This window comes from Lissotriton vulgaris, chromosome 5 (genome assembly GCF_964263255.1).
Source record: "Lissotriton vulgaris chromosome 5, aLisVul1.2, whole genome shotgun sequence".
NCBI classification, from domain to species: Eukaryota; Metazoa; Chordata; class Amphibia; order Caudata; family Salamandridae; genus Lissotriton; species Lissotriton vulgaris.
Window position 1 is genome coordinate 741,518,359 of NC_141693.1, and position 19,913 is coordinate 741,538,271.

Sequence of the window (19,913 nt, forward strand, 5' to 3'; positions counted from 1 at the left end):
TAAAGAAGTATGAGGTATAGGCTCACATTTTATGGCCTTCATAAAGCTGTCAGCTCTGAACAGCTTTGCAGGTTTCTTTATGGTATTTCATGGTGTTCATAGTCCACTTTGCTGGTTACTGCATTGGGTTGTACATTCTAAGATATTTTGTTTAAAGTTAATGGTCCTGAGCAGGCATGACTGAAAATAAATATTGATGGAGATCTGCTTGGATGGGCTTTATTACTATCGTCATATATCGGATTGTCATTGTGAGATGTCAACGAACTGTCGTAGTATTAAGCCCATTGGGGTGGGCTAACATAAAATCCTCTGTTGACCAGCATCATGGGCAAATCTCTTCTGTTATCCCATGCCTGAGTTGGCATTGGGTGGTTTATTTGCTGTACACTGGTGTTATTCACATTTGCTCTAGTGTCTGGTCTTATCATGACATTTAGATGAATTAAGGATTTGCTAGTTTTTTGTTGCATGTTATTTTTTTTTTAAAAGATATGTTCTCAGATACCCATGGCGATAATGCACCATTACCTGGCATCCATCACCATGTGTGATAATTGCTACACATTTTTTTACATCTGCAACATGGTGAGTTACAATGTGTTAGTTATATACAGGTTTATGTTAATGGCCTTTTAGGGTTCGAAGAAGGGGTAGTAAGGAGATTTGGGGTTCAGGATGGGTAGTGTTGCGGGTAGTAATTTGGTTTTCGGACTCAGGGATGGGTAGTGTATAGAAGTAGTAAGGAGATATTCTGACTCAGGGATGGGTAGAGCTAATGGGTAGTAAGGAGTTATAGTTCATGGATTGGCAATGCTAAGGGGTAAAAACAAATGTTTTAGAGTTAAGGGATGGGTAGTATTTAGGGCTAGTAAGTGTTCAGGGTTCAGTATTGGAATGTCCTCCAGATCCAAGTGAAGTTCTTTCAAGAAAGGTTTCCGCTTGGATCTTGGGAACTTCTCTGTCCAACAAGGAGTGGAAGCTGGACTTCTAGAGGCTGGAGTTTCTTGCTGTTTCCCTGGTGCTCTGCTAGATCTTGCATTTACTTGTCTAGATTGTGAGTTTACCACTCTGCAACTCCTCCAGAAACTGCCTAAGGTTCTACTGCTAATGCTGTTGTGATACAGTCATGACAATCTGAAAACCGATAGAAGTAACACTTCAAAGGATGTCTGTCCCCTGTGTTAATATGGTGGGTCTATACTGTGACCATTGAGAACAGGCCTGAGAACTGGCTTGGCACAGCCTTGCACTCCTCTTTGTTCTGTGTGAGATTATTATGAGCATCAAATAGGCACAGTCAGATATGTAATCAAGGAAGAATTTGGTAATTCGAACCCATCATGTTTTGCCCACTGTGACACTCTAGACACAGTATAGCATTCTTCAAGTCAGGTCTGACTCCTTTTCTCATGGAATTAGCCCATTGAGAACTGCCAGAAGGGAATTCAAGCAGCCCCACACCAATTTTGAGAGTTAAAGTGATTTGTACGCCACGTACCATTTGCTGAATTATGGCTTAATCCTACATATGCTTGTGATTATGAAAGAATTGTTTAAAAGAAAGTAAGAATGTCCAATTCCTATAGTGCACATAGTACTATTTGTTATGGGTATGATCTTAGGACCAAAGGTTGTTCACAGTCAATCATGTCCTTACTAAGCATGATCAGCCTAATTTTCAGCAGTCACCCTGCACACGTTTTGCCCTTTAAGATGGTTGAGAGGCCTAGCGCTTTCCCAAAGCGTGGGGAACATTAAAACAACGGGAAATATGATTCTGATCTGAGGCAGAATCCTCAAGACATTTGTTTGGATCTTCTTCAAAATCACATTCTGACTTCTATTTAAAAGCTAGGTGCCTAGTTCATGTAGACCGGTGGATGTTCCAGATTTTCCTGCAGCTTAGTGGCCCTAAACTGAAGTTTTACCTTGTTTTATTTCTATATTTGATTTATTCTTTCTCTTTGCAAGAGAGATTCTTGTCTATGGCTCCGTCCTTGTCCATGGGGAAGACTGCCCTTCCCATGGTGTTGTATTGCCTTCATATGGCTTCTATTTTTGTGAGTGAAGGAGAGGCATCTCTGTGCATCATCGTGCTTGGTGTGTGTGTCCTACCTTTTGCCTTTGTATATGTCACAAAGAGTGCCCTGAATAGCATTCTCTACTAGGCACAGGTGATAATTTGCTTGCTCTGTCTTCTTTTTCATTTCAGACACGAGGGGTGGACGACATGGGACTCAAGAAGCTGAGACTTGTTTGGCAGTTTTTGATTGTTTTAATCTTGGCTTTAAAATACACATCTGCTGCAGATTTCGACCCATACCGTGTCCTAGGTGTGAGCAGGACCGCCAGTCAAGGGGATATTAAGAAAGCATATAAGAGACTTGCTCGTGAATGGTATGTACATTTTTTATCACATACGTTTGAAAGGAATGAGTGAGCAAGTCTTTGGTTTTATCAAACCACCTAATGTATGAATGGAGCACAATTTAGATAATAAATATAGCGACAAAATGTATTTTTATAGTGGCTACTAACTATTAGAACCCTAAGTAAAATAATGTTGGCAAATATTTGTTGTGCACACAGATTTAGCCATTCCAGTCCTGGAACTCCCACTACTTTCACTAAATGTGTAAAGTTGTTTTGCACTTTTCTGAGTTACATGCACAAATAGCTTCAAGAATGAGGACCACAGTTTTTAAGCTACTGAAGTGTTGGATTTATTAATGTGAGTGAAGCAGCTGAATGCATGAATTACTTGAAGCAACCATGAAAGACATGATACATTTGTGAGAAAGAATTACTGGAAGGAAAATAATTACTGAGAACTTAACTGTATGATTTCATATTAATTGATGGTGTTTGCCATTTTTAATTTGGATACTGTGATTATACATTGCTTTTGTGTCTCACACCTATATTAAAACCAATGACCTCTAAGTACACATAGGCTTCCGAAAAATGACTGTAGTTATCAAGTAATCACCTGACTGACTAAACAAATCTTTAGATCCTTTCTCAAAAGTTCAAGTTGGGCAAGCATGTATTTCAGGATGACTAACTGCCAAAGATCTGCTGAGTGAAAAACATGGAAGGGAATGGATGATGCCAGTTCTTCAGGCAATAAGTAGAAATTTTACACTATGCTTAAGTGTTTGAATTATAACAGCTATAGTCTCCACAGCAAAGTGGAAACTGAGCATATTTTCTGAGGCCTGTAGATCAAGTTATTTGACACCTTCTCAACTCTCCCCAGACTCTGCATTTTGTACTATGGCAATCCCAAGTTCAAGGGGGCTTCTCTACTCAACTTTGAACGTGCAAATGTTCCGACTATCACTTCAAAGTTGGTGGCAGGAAGAGAAGGCACATTTTCTTTTAACGAGATGGAGCATAAACAAAACTACCTTCACAGCAGACCATATCAGGGAGACCATATTTAAACAAAAATCTATAATAATAGCCGTAAGGTTTTACGTTTGTTTTTAACCTTTTTAACAAAGGCCTGAGAGTGACCAAACTATCTGGGGGTGCTGATCCATGAAAGACAAATTGAGGACCTGACCAACACCTAAAAGGTTTTCACCTCTGCTTGTTTCTTATAGAGCTTTAACCGGTTTTTAATCCGGTAGTCCACACTCAAGTGGGATTATTTATCAGTGGCCCAAATTAATATCCCCACTCACCTGTAAATAAATAAAGTTCATAAAGCAGCTTCAGGTAAACACTAAAAAAGGTGGCTTGATAGGCGCATTCTTGGATATCCCATCCACAGTACTTCTCTCTGGTTCATATGAAAGATCTGAATCGCATGAAACATACCCTACAACCAGGTTGGCACAGGAGTAAAGCACGCTCATTGGTACTGCAAACAAGTCAAACATAATGCTCAGAAGGATAGAAATGTCTCCCTCATCTGCAGGGGTTATTTTGGTATTTATTATAATCCAATGCTGTCTCTGTTCTGTCTCTCGGGGCAAAATTATTTAATCTTCTAAAAAGCCTTACAAGCGGTAATACAAAAAACTTTTATACATTTTAGGCGGCAAGCAAAGACCTGCATTGTGGTGATAAATAACTCAATCAGTCAAAATCATCTCTGTTATTAATGGTTTTAGATTTGAGCTTTAGCACAACTGTGTTTTTAAGGGTAGATATCACCCATTTAGTGACAATTAATGCACAGATATCTGCAATTCTTAAATCGTAATGATTTAAGGACATCTCACTTAAAACCCTTTATAAATTGTACAGAAGGATGTGAAAATGTTGTAAGGATGGGTTAATGAAATAAAAATAAAAAATTATCACTTTTGAGTCTAGAGAGGTGTATGAGCTCAGTGGGTTTTCTTTTGAATATTTTTTTTTTTATTTTATTTTTTTTTTTAATTTTTGAAAACCTTTATTGTAATGATGCACACAGCTATTCAGCCTAACATCCCGGAGGCAAGGCAGCAGGGTATCAGAATGGTTATAGTGCAAAGCGATCCATTTCAGAACAGTGCAGGTTATTTTTTATTTTATATACAAACAGAAACGTAAACAGAAGCGCCCGAGGGCGCAGAAAAGGCAATGGAAGGGAGAAGTGGCTATGAGTCAGTAGGAGGCGTCAGAGGCCAGTGAGGATTTAGAAAGGAGCTTAAGTAGGATGTAGGAAAAAGGGGGGGGGGGGGAAGGAAGAACAGGAGAATCAGAACATGAGTAGCATAGCTGATGTCAACTTCTACGGTGACAGGCGTTCATCGCGAGGCATCGGCTCAGGTGGCAGGCACAGGTCACCTCTGTAAGCGTTCCAAGCCCCCCATACCTTATTCCATGTCTGAGGCCGCCCCCTGGCAGTATATACAGTCTTTTCACGCAACATACACCAATCCATGTTGGCCTTCCATTGTACCACCAGGGGGGCCACGTTGGATCCCCATTTCTGCGCGATGTCCCGCTTAGCGACCATGTTGCCCAGTGTAGCCCATCGGGTCTGCGCCGTGCTGTAGTCATTCGGCTCCCAGACATTGAGGAGGCACCTACGCGCCTCTGCAGCCAACTCCACCCCAGTTACCTCCCTCATCACTCGATGTACCCTCTCCCAATAAGGGGCAATAGCGGGGCATTCCCATAGTATATGCATAAAAGTAGCAAGGGCTCCGCAGCCACGACGACAAAGGCCATCTGGCGAGAAGCCCATACGCACAAGCCGGGGGCCGGTGACGTACACCCGGTGGAGGATTTTGAACTGGACCAGCCGCAGACGCGAGGAGATGGCGACCTCCTTAGGGGAGGACACAGCACTCTGCCAGTCCTCGTCGTCCAGTTCCAAACCATCGGCCACCCACTGCTCCCGCAAGCGCTGGAGGAGGTCAACCTGAACATTAATCAACTTCTTGTAGGACAGAGAGATGGCGCTATCCGGCATATGCCCGTCCAGTACTCTGTCCTCCAAGGGAGAACTCTCAGGGATGTCACCCTCCTCCGGTCTGGCGGCGGCTATTGCGTGCTTGAGTTGGGCATAACGGAAGAACTCTGTTCCACTCAGTTGGTATTCCATCTGCAACTGCGGGAAAGTCTTAACTTCCCCCCTGGTCAGCATGTCCTCAACCCTCGAAATACCTATGAGGTCCCATTTGTCGAAACCCTTGGTGTGCCAGAGCTTGCCTAAAATGTCGGAATCAAATAGAGGGGTGAATTTCGTCAGTCTGCCCTGCCAACCCTGTATCTTATTGACCGTTCGCCACGTGTGGACCGCCGCCTTCGTCGGACCCGTGAGGCTCCGATCGAAGGATCTAGAGTAGAGGGCGCGGTAGTAATTGCCCCCTTGCAAAAGCCATCTATCCATTGCATAGCCCGGGCTGTCCACAGGGCCGTAAAAGCCGTGGTTAATAGCGGTAAGCTGAGAAGCCCAGTAGTACCTCCGCACGTCTGGTAACGCAATGCCCCCGTCGTACCATGGCATGGTAAGCCTCTGGACAGCGACACGAGGCCGACCATCCCAGAGCAGGGCACGCTGCAGGCTCTCAACCTCCCTGAAGTAACGAGCCGGGACAAGGTCCTGAGTATTCTGCAAGGCATACAGAAACCTGGGCAGGGACATCATTTTAAATAATGCCGCCCGGCCCAGGAGAGAGAGAGGGAGCTTACGCCAGCTCTCCACATTGAAGGACTGGGTTCTTTAAGACCCAGCGGTGCCAGGGCACAACACCTGAAACCTTCGTGGGTAACCTGCTCCGGCGTACGAATGACAGAGACACGGGACACTTCCTTCGGCGTCAAAGATTCAAGGTTTATTTGCTGCAGGGAACACAGAAATCACAGGAAGTACATCGAGTGTAGTTCGGGGAGACTGCTTCAAATTGGTTCTGTGGATCGCTCCTTTTATACAGTTTTTACCCATAAGACAACATGGCACACAAAAGTTTACAACCCGGTTCCCACCATTATCCCCCAGAGGGGTCGCTTTGGTCACTTTGATATACATGAGGTCCGGAACATAAGTGCGGAAACATTTGGCGGTTCCCAACTGTAAAAACCCATCTTCCCATCATTAGCGAATTCCAATCAGCAGTAAAACAGATCGAAATAGGAACAAGGACAGGTGCAGAGGAAGACGGAGACAGTGGGGAGATCGAAAAGGGTGTAAAAGGGGAGGTATCGGAAAACACGAGATACAGGCATCAAAGGGACGTGCCTAATGAGATGCACGGCTGAGACAATAAACCGTGCGGCAAGATGAGCCTCGAGCGGGGCCATCTGCCTTACAGTATCATCCCCCTCGTCATAAAGACACTTACAAAGAACATGTGTCTTCCGCAAATATCTTGGGAGTTCCCAGGGTCGCGAAGCGGACAGCGTCCGTTCGCTGGCTACTTGAGGGCAAGAGACAAAATGGATGCCGTATCTAAGATGGAACCCGTGGGTACAGACGAAAAACCCACATAACAAACGAACGGTTTAAGTTAGCACAGCGAAACTGCGCATACTTACTAAACTCGTCATTTGCGGTTCATAGATACCAGACTCGACCATATTCGTGCGAGTCGAAAACACCACTTACAATTGTCACAGAACCTCAGACGCTCCTTTTGCCCTCATGTAGGCAAGCACTAGTCGGAATCATATTCGATATTCATCAGACCATCGAGATGTTGCTGTAGCATAGCTCTGTCCAACCGAGTCCCCTTGGTAACAGGTGGTTGTCTCATACACGTTGTAGCACAGAGGCCACATAAGGCAGGACCTCACTGCACACAAAGGCAACACGTGAACAGGAACACTACAACGACTCCGATGATCATCAGAATCTTCCAACCCCAAGTCGACATCAGGCCCCAAAACCATCCAAGTAGCGTCCAATCCCCTACATCCACGTGTATGGATTCGGAGATCTTATGCAACCTCGAGATGGCTTGATAGACAGTTGGAGCGTTATCTGGAATGAAAATGCAGCAGCTCGAATGGATCACCTTACATACCCCACCTCGATCTGCTAAGATGACATCTAAAACCATACGGTTTTGTAACGTCATAAGTCTCTCCGCCTGAAGTTCAGTGGTGATATTACCAAGGGCACTGGCAGTAATATTAGCTGTCGATTCTACCACTCGAGTCAACTGTCTCAGGTTCCTACTATTAACCATAGGTCCCCAAAACGGGAGGAAACCCTTGAAAAAGTCTCCTGCCTCTTGACCGGCAGTATCCTCTTCGCTAATTACGCCTCGCACAACTCTAGTCTTATGATAATCGGCATCTACAGTGAACGTCGGAGGCAACAAATTTGCAATGAAGCATGAGCCCATGAAGTCAGCGGGCAACCATGCATATGCACGATCATAGCAGATAAAGTATGTACCCTTGGCAGCCAGAAACACAGGGGACGAGACCATCGGCAGTATGTAATTTTCAGTGCAAGCACTTGCTCCAAGTCGGGCTTGCGATCTTCGGCCACGACCCATGAGACAAAAATTACCAGTGTGGGGTACGACCCATATCGGAGGCGAGCTTTTAAGCTGCTTTTCGCTAGTGAACGCACTATATTCACCTCTACTTAGGACCCTATAGGCCTGTACCTCTTCTTCGGGAATAAGCGAGGGATCATAGATATCACTATCTAAATCCTCTATTGCTATCGACAAAGGTTTTTGATACGAGGTAGGACCAGAGTAGGGGGAACGTGGTTCTCGAATGGGGTGGAAACCCAGTGCGCTTCGAAACATTGTTTGAAATGCTCGAGCTGACCCTTGGGAACTATACGGTAACACCAGATATGGAATTCCCTTATCCGTAGTATGTGGCATCAACCCACACACCCAACAATTAGTAGTGTTAACCACTAACTGATGCTGATGAAGGAGCTGAATAAAGGAATTGTTGCGGAATTCTACACGTCTAGCCTGTTCGTGTTCCGGTAACATATGAAAGGAATGAGGAGAAACAGTGGAGGTAAGTTTAGGGTCAGGAGTAGGAGTAGGTGTAGCAGAAAGTAAGAAGTAAGACATCGTATAATACACCCCACCCGCCAATAATGCAGAAGCAGTCAAAAACAATACAAACAGTTGGAATATAAAACATTTGGTACGACTGAGTTGCTGCAACTTGAATCTATGAGCCTGAGCTCCTTCCAAATCATTCAGCTTCGAGAATGCCATTCCCTACGACCGTCCGCAACGTTTCTTGACGCACTTCGTTCTGTGTAGCAGTAGTCAATCCCTAGGAGTTCCCAGGAACCGACGGCCTTTAACCTAGCGTCAAGACCTACTATCCAGAAGGAAGTACGCGCGCGGCCCTACGGCCTTTAATGCACAATATATATATATGCAAAAACAAAGTCTCTCAGCTGTGAAAGCAAAAAGTATAAGGAATGAAACTCAATATATATATGTACAAAAATAATTACAGTGGTACGAATGTTCAAACTGATCATGGAAAACGGGATAATGCAGTTGTCAATACAGCAAAGCAGGATCTTTTATTAGTCTTTAGTGCTAGATCGTAGAAAGTATCGAGTTTTCCCAGGACGTGTCTGCTCGTTAAACAAAGGATCCGTTGAAGAGACAGCGTCCCGCTGATCAGTTGAGTGTTCTGGTCTTGAGTCTTTTGATGATAATTGTTCAACAGTGTCTTTCTGCTGCGCTGAGGATTCTCCAACAGGCTGCGCGTCGCTAAAAGGTACAAACACCGGCAATCCTTCGGTTTCAGTTGATGCAATGCCTCTCCTTACCCACGGGTCTGTCGGCAAAGGGATAGGGACCTTTTTGGTATGGGTGGCATGCACCCAATTCTTGCGTCCCTCGAGACGAACAGCAGTCCTCGTGGCAAGGAGAACCTGATAGGGTCCAGTAAACCTCGGGTCCAGGTTATTCTTGCGTGAAAAATTCCTCGTCACCACCCAATCTCCGGGCTGGAGCTGGTGGCCTGGACCCTCCGTCTGCGTCGGCAATGCGTCGTAAACCTGTTGGTGAATTAACCTCAGTTTAGCAGTCAAGTCATGAAGATAATCGATCAACATTGGGTACTCAAGATCGCAGAACATTCCTGGCCTAGGAACCCCCCACACATTCGCAGGACGGCCGAACACTATTTCATAGGGACTAAGCCCTACTCGGGAGTGTACAGTCGCCCTAGTTGACAGTAATGCTAAAGGTAAAGCGTCAGGCCACGAAAGACCAGTCGTAGCCTGAATCTTCGCTAGCTTTAGTTTGAGGGTGCCGTTATACCCTTCAACCAATCCAGCTGACTGGGGATGATTGGCGCTGTGGAATTTCTGATTAATTCCAAGGCCCTTACACACACTCTTCATCACACTACCCACAAACTCACTTCTGTTATCTGACCACACGACTCTAGGCATTCCATACCGAGGAAAATATTCCTTCAGCAGGATTTTCGCAGTAGACAAAGCAGTATTGTCTTTGAGAGGATAGGCCTCGATCCATCGGGAGAATGCGCAAACCACGACTAAAACGTATTTCAGGTTATTGCATCGCTCCATATGGATGAAGTCCAATTGAATCACCTCAAAGGGGCATGAAGGGGGAGCAAAACTGCCAGGAGGAGTTGGGGTTCCTTTGCCAGGATTGTACATCATACACACCATACAATTCTTCACCAGACGTTCAGCACATTTCGTGATACCATCATTCTTCCACACAGGAGACAATAATTTGCAAATACCTTTCGCGCTAATATGTGCTAACCCATGCGCCATTGTCACAACGGCCAGCACATACGCATCCGGTAACATCCATCTTTTCTGATCAGACAAATCAATCCAACAACCATTCGCATCCAACTTTCCCGTACTTTCTTTCCACTTCGCCTTTTCAGTCTCGGTGGCCTCATTCTGAATTTCTTTCACACTTTCGATGGTGTCTTCACACATGCTCGATTCTGTAGGCCACCTAACCGAACTCGTCACATACATTCGAGTGCTAAGGTTCCGGGCAGTCTCCTTAGCAATCTCGTCCGCAAACGCATTACCACGACCAACATCATCCGTCACCTTACGATGCGCACTACATTTAACAATTGCAACTTGCTTAGGCAGCGCCAGTGCATCCAAAAGATCATTCACAAGCTGGCCATGCTGAATCTTCGTACCATGCGACGTCAAGAAACCTCTCTCTCTCCACAATCGTCCAAAACTATGTGCGACGCCAAATGCGTATTGGCTGTCGGTAAACACATTCACACGTTTCCCTTTCGCTAACACACACGCTCTAGTAAGAGCAATCAGCTCTGCAGCCTGGGCAGAATTCTGATTCAACCTTGCAGTCTCAACAACAGTATTCAACGTTACAACAGCATAAGCAGTAGTCACATCGCCATTCGGCAGCTTAAAGCATGACCCATCCACATACAATGTACCGTCCGGATCTTCCAATGGGGTGTTTTTAAGGTCCACTCGACCTTTTGTTTCTTCCTCTGTCCTCAAGTAGCAATCATGTTCTGCTACTTCATCTGACTCTGTGCTAATTGGTAACAAAGTTGCCGGGTTCAGAACATTACAACGTTTTATCTGAATATGACTTGCCAACAGCGTCAACTCGTACCCAGACAACCTCGTACTCGTCAAGTGCTGAGTTTTCGTCCGATTCAAAAGAGTATCGACTGCATGCGGAACCATCACCGTAAGCATATTATCCATGACCAATCCTGCTGATTGTCGGATGGAGACCGCAGCTGCCGCAGTTGCTCTCAAACAACTCGGCAATGCTCTAGCTACCGGGTCCAAGGTCGAGGAAAAATATGCACATGGACGTTGCTTACCACCAAAAGGTTGCGTTAAGACACTCAAAGCACAACCTTCTCTCTCGTGAACATATAATGTAAACGGCTTGCTATAGTCGGGAGTACCTAACACAGGAGCCGAACACAATGAATCACGCAATTCAGAAAAACTTTTCTGACATTCTTCCGTCCATGGTAAAGGAGTCGAAACATCCTTGCACGTAAGAGCCACTAATGGTTTCGCTAGCAGTGAAAAATTAGGAATCCATTGCCTGCAGTACGACGTGATACCTAAAAAGGCACGCACATCTCTTTGGGTTGTTGGCACAGCCATTTGCGCAATTGCTGCAATTCTCTCTGGGGTCAACCTCCTTCCCTCCTTTGACAATAAGTGACCTAGATAGGTTACTTCTTGACAACAATATTGGAGTTTAGAAGGGGACACCTTATGATTCAGCTCACAGAGATGTTGCAGCAACGACACCGTAGCAATTTTGCAAATGTCCTGAGTATCAGCAGCTACCAATAGGTCGTCGACGTATTGGATTAAGGCCGCACCAGCCGGCAACCTAAACGCATCCAGTTGACCCTTCAAGGCTTGGCTGTAAATAGATGGACTTTCACAGTAGCCCTGAGGAGCGCGTTTGAACCGGAAGCTGCGTCCACCAAGAGAGAAACCGAAAAGGTCTCTGCTCTCCTCGGCAACCGGGATGCTGAAAAACGCATTTTTCAAGTCAATCACCGAAAACCACGATGCAGAAGCTGGAATCAGAGTCAGTAGCGCCGTGATGTCAGGCACAACGGGGAATTGAGGAACCACAATTTTATTCACCTCCCGTAAATCGATAACAAAGCGATAAACAGGGGGTTTTGAAGGATCAGTCCGTTTGAGAATGGGTAGTACAGGACTGTTGCACACGTTTCCCCTAGTCTCTTCAATGACATCCTTCTCGATCAGATCATAAATGATCGCTAACAGTGCTCGTTCACCATCAAGGGAGATACGATATTGGGGAATACGTGGCAATCGCACATTAGATTTCAACTGAACAACATATGGTGAGATATCAAGTAGGCCCACATCATTGGGACCCGTTGCCCACAAAGACGCAGGAAGAGAACTCAATTCCGGTGGGAGCTTATCGAGGGACAAGTACATGGGAGAGACAACCCTCTCTCCTAACGTAAGCTTTACACCTGCAGGAGAACAATACAAAGTCGCATACAAACGTTTAAGCAAATCCAGGCCCAAAAGATTTTCACCACAACCCGTAGTCAAAATCAACGGAGCTTCTAGCTCACGTGGCCCAATTTTAAGGGGCAAAGGGCGCGAAACTGGATTGCTAACAGGGGCGCCAGAGAATCCAACGGAAACATTTGTTAAGCCAGACAAAGGTGCGCCAGGGAGTTTCGAATGCTTAATGGAACTTTTCGCTGCACCAGTGTCCAACAGAAAAGGCTCAACGACGCCCGATGTAGCAACTGCGACGTAAGGCCCTCTCTGATCAACCGGAACTGATACCACTCCCTCTCTTTGTCTATGGCTGTCCTAGTAATTACAGTCGTCAGTTCCCTGATCGACGTAATAATCGTCTACATTGTACTGCGCAGATCGTCCTTGCGACGATCCACGTTGATCGAAACAATTATCGGAATTTGATGAGTTATCTGAGCGATCGTTCTGAGTACCGCGACCTCTACCACGTGGTGCCTGCTGCGAACCACCCCGACCTCCTCTAGACGAGTTACCGCTATTACGTTCATTTAGAACAGGACAATTGAATTTTATGTGACCCTCTTGTCTACAATAAGCACATTGATTGTACCCTAATGAAGATCTTTGGGAAGAGGAGTCATTACGAGTTTGAGATCGGTTTGATTGCGGTTGCGATCTATTCTGTTGTGAATTATTCTGATTTGAACGTGGGGGATACGCTTGCTGAAGCAGCACTTTAGTTTTTAGCTCTTTAGTCTTTTTATCAGCACGGTCGCTCTCTTCTTTCTCTCTGTTCTCATAATATTGTGCCGTAGCCAATATCTGAGCTGAAGTAGAAACGGCCCATGCACTTTCTGAATTCCTCAATTTATTGCTCAAATCGGGCAGTAAGTTCGAAACAAATTTATCCACGAACAACCTTTGACCACCCTCGGTACCCATATCCTGTCCACTATGGTCAACGAATGCCTCCTCAAACCTCGTGAAGAAGTCGGAAACACTCTCGTCCTTCTTTTGCTTACAGGCTGACAATTTGTCCCAGTTCACTCTCATAGCTGGCATAAGAGTTTTCATTAACGTTATTATTCTTTGAGGGAGAGCAGTAATCAACTGTTCAGGCTTAGCACCACCAACTTGCAACCCATCCGCCGCTATAATGGCCGCCCAATCACCACCTAATTCGTTTGCGTGATTTTCCTGACGAATCTTAGCCCATACCGGTTGCGGTACAACATTACCAAACAGCATATCAATATCGGCAAGATTCATTATCGTAGCATCTACGAGCTGCGATAATTCTTTGTAATACCCTGCAGGATTTTTGCGTGGATCAGGCAAAGATTGCTTCACCTGTAACACTTCTGAGCGTTTCCACGGAAGATGTATCCATACTCTCTGGAAATGCCCCACTGTCGTCGGAGGTTGAGCATTAGGATTAGGTGGTATCCAAACCGGTGGAACTTCACGCATGGGATATTGGCCAGACTCGTCTGGCTGTTGTTCAACATCCTCGACAAACAATGCATGAGGGATCGGAGCGGGGCGAAAAGATAGTAACCGCTCAACAGCACGTCGGACGTTAGTATCCACTATCAGTCCATTCGAGAACTGAAGCTGAAGGTCAGACAGGGCGGTCAGCACCTCATCAGGCGCATCGGCCGCTATCTGATCATGAAGGAACTTACACATTTCATTAAACACATACCTCTGGGTTGGTATATTGAATTGACAAAATGTTTCGAGGACAACACGGGGTGGACTTCTAAGAGGATTTACCATCCAACCCATCGCCATGTTGTATAGCGCAACGCGTTCTCTGTTTCCAGGAAGCTGACTACGTCTCTGAGGACCGTCGGAACCAGCGGACCCATGAACAGGTCCGAGTGAGTGAAAGAAGCTAGCCGCAAGAGGAGAATTACGACTACGAGTAGAGGGAGAAGTATAGGACACAGGACTAACAAGTGAAGGAGTAGAAACAGTAACAACAGCAGGGGTTAACAGAGCAGGAGCAGTAGCGTGAGCAGGAGTATGCGGAAGCGGAGGAGCAGTAGGAATAGCAACAGACGGAGGAGCAGGAACAGTCGGAAGAACGGGTGCAGGTTGAGGAACAGGCAAGGGAAGAATAGGTGCAGGAACAGGTACAGGGGGAATCACAGGGGCTGTGGTACCCTGTACGTACGGAGGTGGCGACTTCATAAGATAAGACATTAAAGGATCCTCAACTGCCTCTTCCTTCTTTTCCGACTCCGTAGGCAAAGCAGGATAGCATTTATCTACGGTCATACGCTGTAGTCTATCAAACACTTCCTTATCCTTAACCTCCTTATCACGCTGAAATTGCTCTGCTTTCTTCACTATGGTAGCAACATTATCTCGCTGATTACGTTTAGTCTGTCTGATGTCTTTCTGTCGGGCTTCCTTACGCCACAACCGAAAGGCATCAAACATGGCCGGCCTTGACTTTCTTTCGAACAATTTAATCTCTAGATTATCTAAGATCGGGGCCTCGAAGCTACCATGAGGTGGCCAACGAAGGTCGCCGTCCTTCTTCGTGTATTTAATCCAATAATCGTTAAAAGTAATTGGGCCTAGCCCATGCTTACTGTACAGTTCATAAGTGGGAGTTCCAACTGGAGGTATCGGACAGGAGTCCTCCAGTCGGGAATCCATACCACAAGGCCTGAAACAACTGAACAAAGTACTGCGACCAGGCATCTTGCACACTAGCCGAGTTTCACAAACTTCAAGGGTTACGGGATTTACCAAGTCCCAGCAAAGAACAAAACCCTCGGTTTTTGGCGGCTGCAGTCGTCAAACAACACAACAAAGTACGCTAGCAAAGTGTCACCGACAAAAACACTCACACAGCGTGAACAACAAGGACACTCGCTAAAGTGTCAACAACCAAGAACTCTGGGAGCGACCCACAAATACTTAACTCAAAGATCGATGGCGTCACCAGGAAGGCCCGTCAATCGTCTCGCTATACCAAGGTCTACGCCAGGCGCCAAAACAGGTCTACAGTCAGGGCAGCAGTCCGTCGCAGCCGTCAGGAGGCGGGAATCTTCGCGGGAAAAGTCTTCGGGCCACTTGTTTCGACAACAGGATCGATGAAGCGGAGTGCACCTTCCCTCGGAGATTTCACACGAAGTTCCTCACGATCGTCGGGCTTGGACCGGTACCACTGATGCAGCCCCACGTTGGGCGCCAACTGAAGGACTGGGTTCTTTAAGACCCAGCGGTGCCAGGGCACAACACCTGAAACCTTTGTGGGTAACCTGCTCCGGCGTACGAATGACAGAGACACGGGACACTTCCTTCGGCGTCAAAGATTCAAGGTTTATTTGCTGCAGGGAACACAGAAATCACAGGAAGTACATCGAGTGTAGTTCGGGGAGACTGCTTCAAATTGGTTCTGTGGATCGCTCCTTTTATACAGTTTTTACCCATAAGACAACATGGCACACAAAAGTTTACAACCCGGTTCCCACCATTATCCCCCAGAGGGGTCGCTTTGGTCACTTTGATATACATGAGGTCCGGAACATAAGTGCGGAAACATTTGGCGGTTCCCAACTGTAAAAACCCATCTTCCCATCATTAGCGAATTCCAATCAGCAGTAAAACAGATCGAAATAGGAACAAGGACGGGTGCAGAGGAAGACGGAGACAGTGGGGAGATCGAAAAGGGTGTAAAAGGGGAGGTATCGGAAAACACGAGATACAGGCATCAAAGGGACGTGCCTAATGAGATGCACGGCTGAGACAATAAACCGTGCGGCAAGATGAGCCTCGAGCGGGGCCATCTGCCTTACAGTATCATCCCCCTCGTCATAAAGACACTTACAAAGAACATGTGTCTTCCGCAAATATCTTGGGAGTTCCCAGGGTCGCGAAGCGGACAGCGTCCGTTCGCTGGCTACTTGAGGGCAAGAGACAAAATGGATGCCGTATCTAAGATGGAACCCGTGGGTACAGACGAAAAACCCACATAACAAACGAACGGTTTAAGTTAGCACAGCGAAACTGCGCATACTTACTAAACTCGTCATTTGCGGTTCATAGATACCAGACTCGACCATATTCGTGCGAGTCGAAAACACCACTTACAATTGTCACAGAACCTCAACATCCCTTCGCAACCGGTGGAGCGGGGGGAGTAAATTGTGGTCATACCTCGCCTTAGGGCTATTCGAGATGTAAATCCCCAAGTACTTGAAGCCTTGCCCGGCCAGTTGTATGTTGCAACCTCTGGGGAGGCGCGGCGTGTCACCCTTGAGGATATAGAGGGAGGATTTGGCCCAGTTAATAATCAGGCCGGAGTAACGCCCAAACAACCGGAGCACGTCACACGCCACAATAAGCGACTTGCAAGGGGAGGTGAGGTAGAGCAGGATGTCGTCTGCGTAGAGGGAGACCATGTCCTCGAAGCCCGGGGACCAGGAGATCCCATGCAAATCAGGGTGCGTGCGTAGCATAGCCGCGAGCGGCTCCAGAGCCAGCGCAAACAGGAGTGGAGACAAGGGGCAGCCCTGTCTGGTGCCGCGATGGAGCGCAAAGGGAGCAGACATGCGGCCGTTAACCGTGACAGCAGCCAGAGGGCTAGCATAAAGAAGTTGCACCCAGCCCAGGAAACCCGGTCCAAATCCAAGCTTTGTCAGTACCGCCCATAAATAGTTCCATTCCAGGGAATCAAAGGCCATCGTGGCATCAAGGGAGGCAAGTACCGCTGGTTCCGTAAGGGCGTGTGCCCTGGCCATAACCCCGTGCAGGCGTCTCAGGTTGAGGGCAGTATTGCGGCAGGGAATAAAACCGGACTGGTCCGGGTGTACCAAGTCGCCTATAACCCCGACCAACCGATTGGCCAGCAGTTTGGCCAGGATCTTGGGCTCAGCGTTAAGGAGAGAAATGGGGCGATAGGACCTACAAACATCCCGCGGCTTGCCTTCTTTATGGATAACCACTATGGTGGCCAGTCGCTGGTCCAAGGGAAGAACACCCTCTTCCCTGGCACGGAGGAACATACCTCTCAAATAAGGGGAGATCACATCCGGCCGGATCTTGTACAGTTCAACCGGTAGGCCATTGGGTCCGGTTGCCTTGCCTGTACGCAGGGCGCGGATCGCTAGAGCAATCTCGTCCGCAGTGATATCCCGGTCCATATCGGCACTGTCTTCTTCCGAAAGACGAGGAAGGTCAATCGCCGAGAGGAATTCAGCTGAGTCGGCCTCGGAGCGGTCCGAGCCGGTAGTACAAACACCCCGAAAATAATCCGCGAAAGACTCGGCAATGGCACTCGGATCAGTGACCACTACTCCGTCTTCGCCCAGGATTTCCGGGACCACCCGGCTTGCCATCTCCCGCCTGTCCAACCAGGCCAACAGCCTACCAGCCTTATCCCCGACATCGTAAATGCGGCCCTGCTGTTCCTTCGCCAAGACCAGAGCAGCGTTCGTTGCGAGATCATGATACTCCGACTGTTTCAGGGAGAGTTCGTGCAGGAGAGAAGGGTCGGGCCCGGGCCCTAAACGGGACTCGAGATCCAAGACCTCCTCTTCCAACTGCAGAATATCAGCATCACAAACTCTTTTAGCCTCTGCGATGAGAGCTAGGGCTTCGCCCCGCAACACAGTCTTGAACGCTTCCCACAGGGTGACCGCAGAGCCAACGGAGCCCACATTTTCAGTAAAATATAGGTCGATGGCCTTGGCAAGGAGTGCTCGCGTGTTATGGTTGCGAAAATACCAGGGATTCACAGCAGCCGGGCGGCTGGACAGGGTGACACCGAAGTCAAAAGAGACCCACAACGGCGAGTGGTCGGAGACGCCCCTCGCCAGAAAACGTGCCTCGGAGATAGCATATGACTGCGCCGCCAGGGTGAGGACATAATCCAAGCGGGACAGGCTCCCGTGGGCACCGGAGAGAAACGAAAATTGGCGGAGCGCAGGATGCAGTAACCGCCAACAGTCCACCAAACCCATGGAGTCAAGGAAGGTCGGCAGCCACGTCTGGGAACCCGGGAGGTCTCTCGGTGGCTGGCGATCGAGAGTGCCAGAGCAGACTGAGTTGAAATCACCCCCTAGGATCAATAAGCCCGAGGGCAGGGACAAGATGGCGCTACCAAGGTCCTGGAAGGTGCTAGATTGGAGGCCAGGAGGAACATAAATCGAAAGCAGAGCCAAGGGACGCCCCTCCCATCTTCCCGCCACAGCTGCGTAGCGTCCTCTATCATCAAGTAGTGTGACGTCTATTTCAAGAGGAAGGGACGCACGCACAAGGACGCCCGCCCCCCGGGAGCCCGAGGAGAACCCAGAGTGGGCAACCATTTTGTAACCCTTACGGTTCAGGGCCCTACAGGAGTTCCCCACCAAGTGCGTCTCTTGCAAAAGTACAACATCAGGCATGTGTCTCTTTATCAATTGGATCACCACCCCTCTCTTAACACGGTCTCCTAGTCCATTGACATTCCAGCTAAGCACTTTCAATTTCCTACCCCCCATCACCCAACAATCCGCCCCACCCGACTCCAACCAACTCAATCGTCAAGTGTACAGTAAAACACACAGTCCATTGCCTCAAGAAAAAGAGATAGAACAAACAAACAATAAAACTTGCATAGTTGCACCCCCCACCCTGCACCCCTGCATGTGACTAAAAAGCCCCCCCAACCAGCAGTGTGCCTGTCGCCCCATAACTACTCTACAAGAAGACACCCAGAGGAGTAAGGAATCTCCGCGAACACCTCCCGCCACCCTCCATGTACTGATAGGAAAGATAGTACGGCATCACACAGCTACATTCGACAACCCACTGAGGCAGACAAGTTAGTCAAGGAATCACCCACTATAGAGCCAAGTCTCATAGGTCCGATCCGCCAGCTGCGCCACCTTCATGGTCCTCCTGTGTTTCTCGGCGCGTCGGTAGAGTGTCCAGCCAGTCACTAACGTTCTCAGCGAAGTCGAAGAAAAGGGCACGACCTTCGTGCTCGATCCGGAGCTTAGCGGGGAACATCATAGAGTACTTGAAGCCCAGGTCACGCAGTCTTCGCTTCACCCCTGCATAGCTCTGGCGCTGTCGCTGAACCGTCCTGGTGAAATCCGGGTAGAAATGGACATCGGCATTCTGAAATTTAAGCGGTCCATGCCGTCTGGAAGCCTGTAGGACAGCGTCCCTGTCCCGGAAATTGAGCAGCCGGGCTACGATAGGCCTGGGTGCCACGCCCGACTTCGGCGGGCCACCCGGCACTCGGTGGGCACGCTCCACCGAGAAAAAGTTGCTGAGGCCAGGCGGGGCCAGATGAGTCCTGATCAGGTCTTCAACGAGGAGGTCCGTCGCCGCCTCCTCCGAACCCTCCGGTACACCGACAATGCGGACGTTCTGCCGCCTGGCCCGGCTTTCAAAGTCATCCAGCCGTCTCGCGAATTGCTCCGCTGTCCTCTGCAGGTTCCGGACTTCAGTCTGCAAGTCCGAGACA

General features: G+C 47.8%; 1 protein-coding gene across 3 annotated transcripts in view; it reads left to right on the forward strand.

Annotated features, from left to right (window-relative positions):
* The window catches only part of DNAJC16 (DnaJ heat shock protein family (Hsp40) member C16), a 296,465-nt gene that overhangs the window by 58,239 nt on the left and 218,313 nt on the right, over positions 1–19,913 (forward strand). For all 3 annotated transcript variants that reach the window (XM_086922178.1, XM_086922179.1, XM_086922177.1), the window contains exon 2: positions 2,216–2,400. In XM_086922178.1, coding sequence (XP_086778304.1) covers positions 2,234–2,400 — 167 coding nt within the window. In that variant the 5' untranslated portion in view covers positions 2,216–2,233. The remainder of the gene's footprint in view (positions 1–2,215; positions 2,401–19,913) is intronic.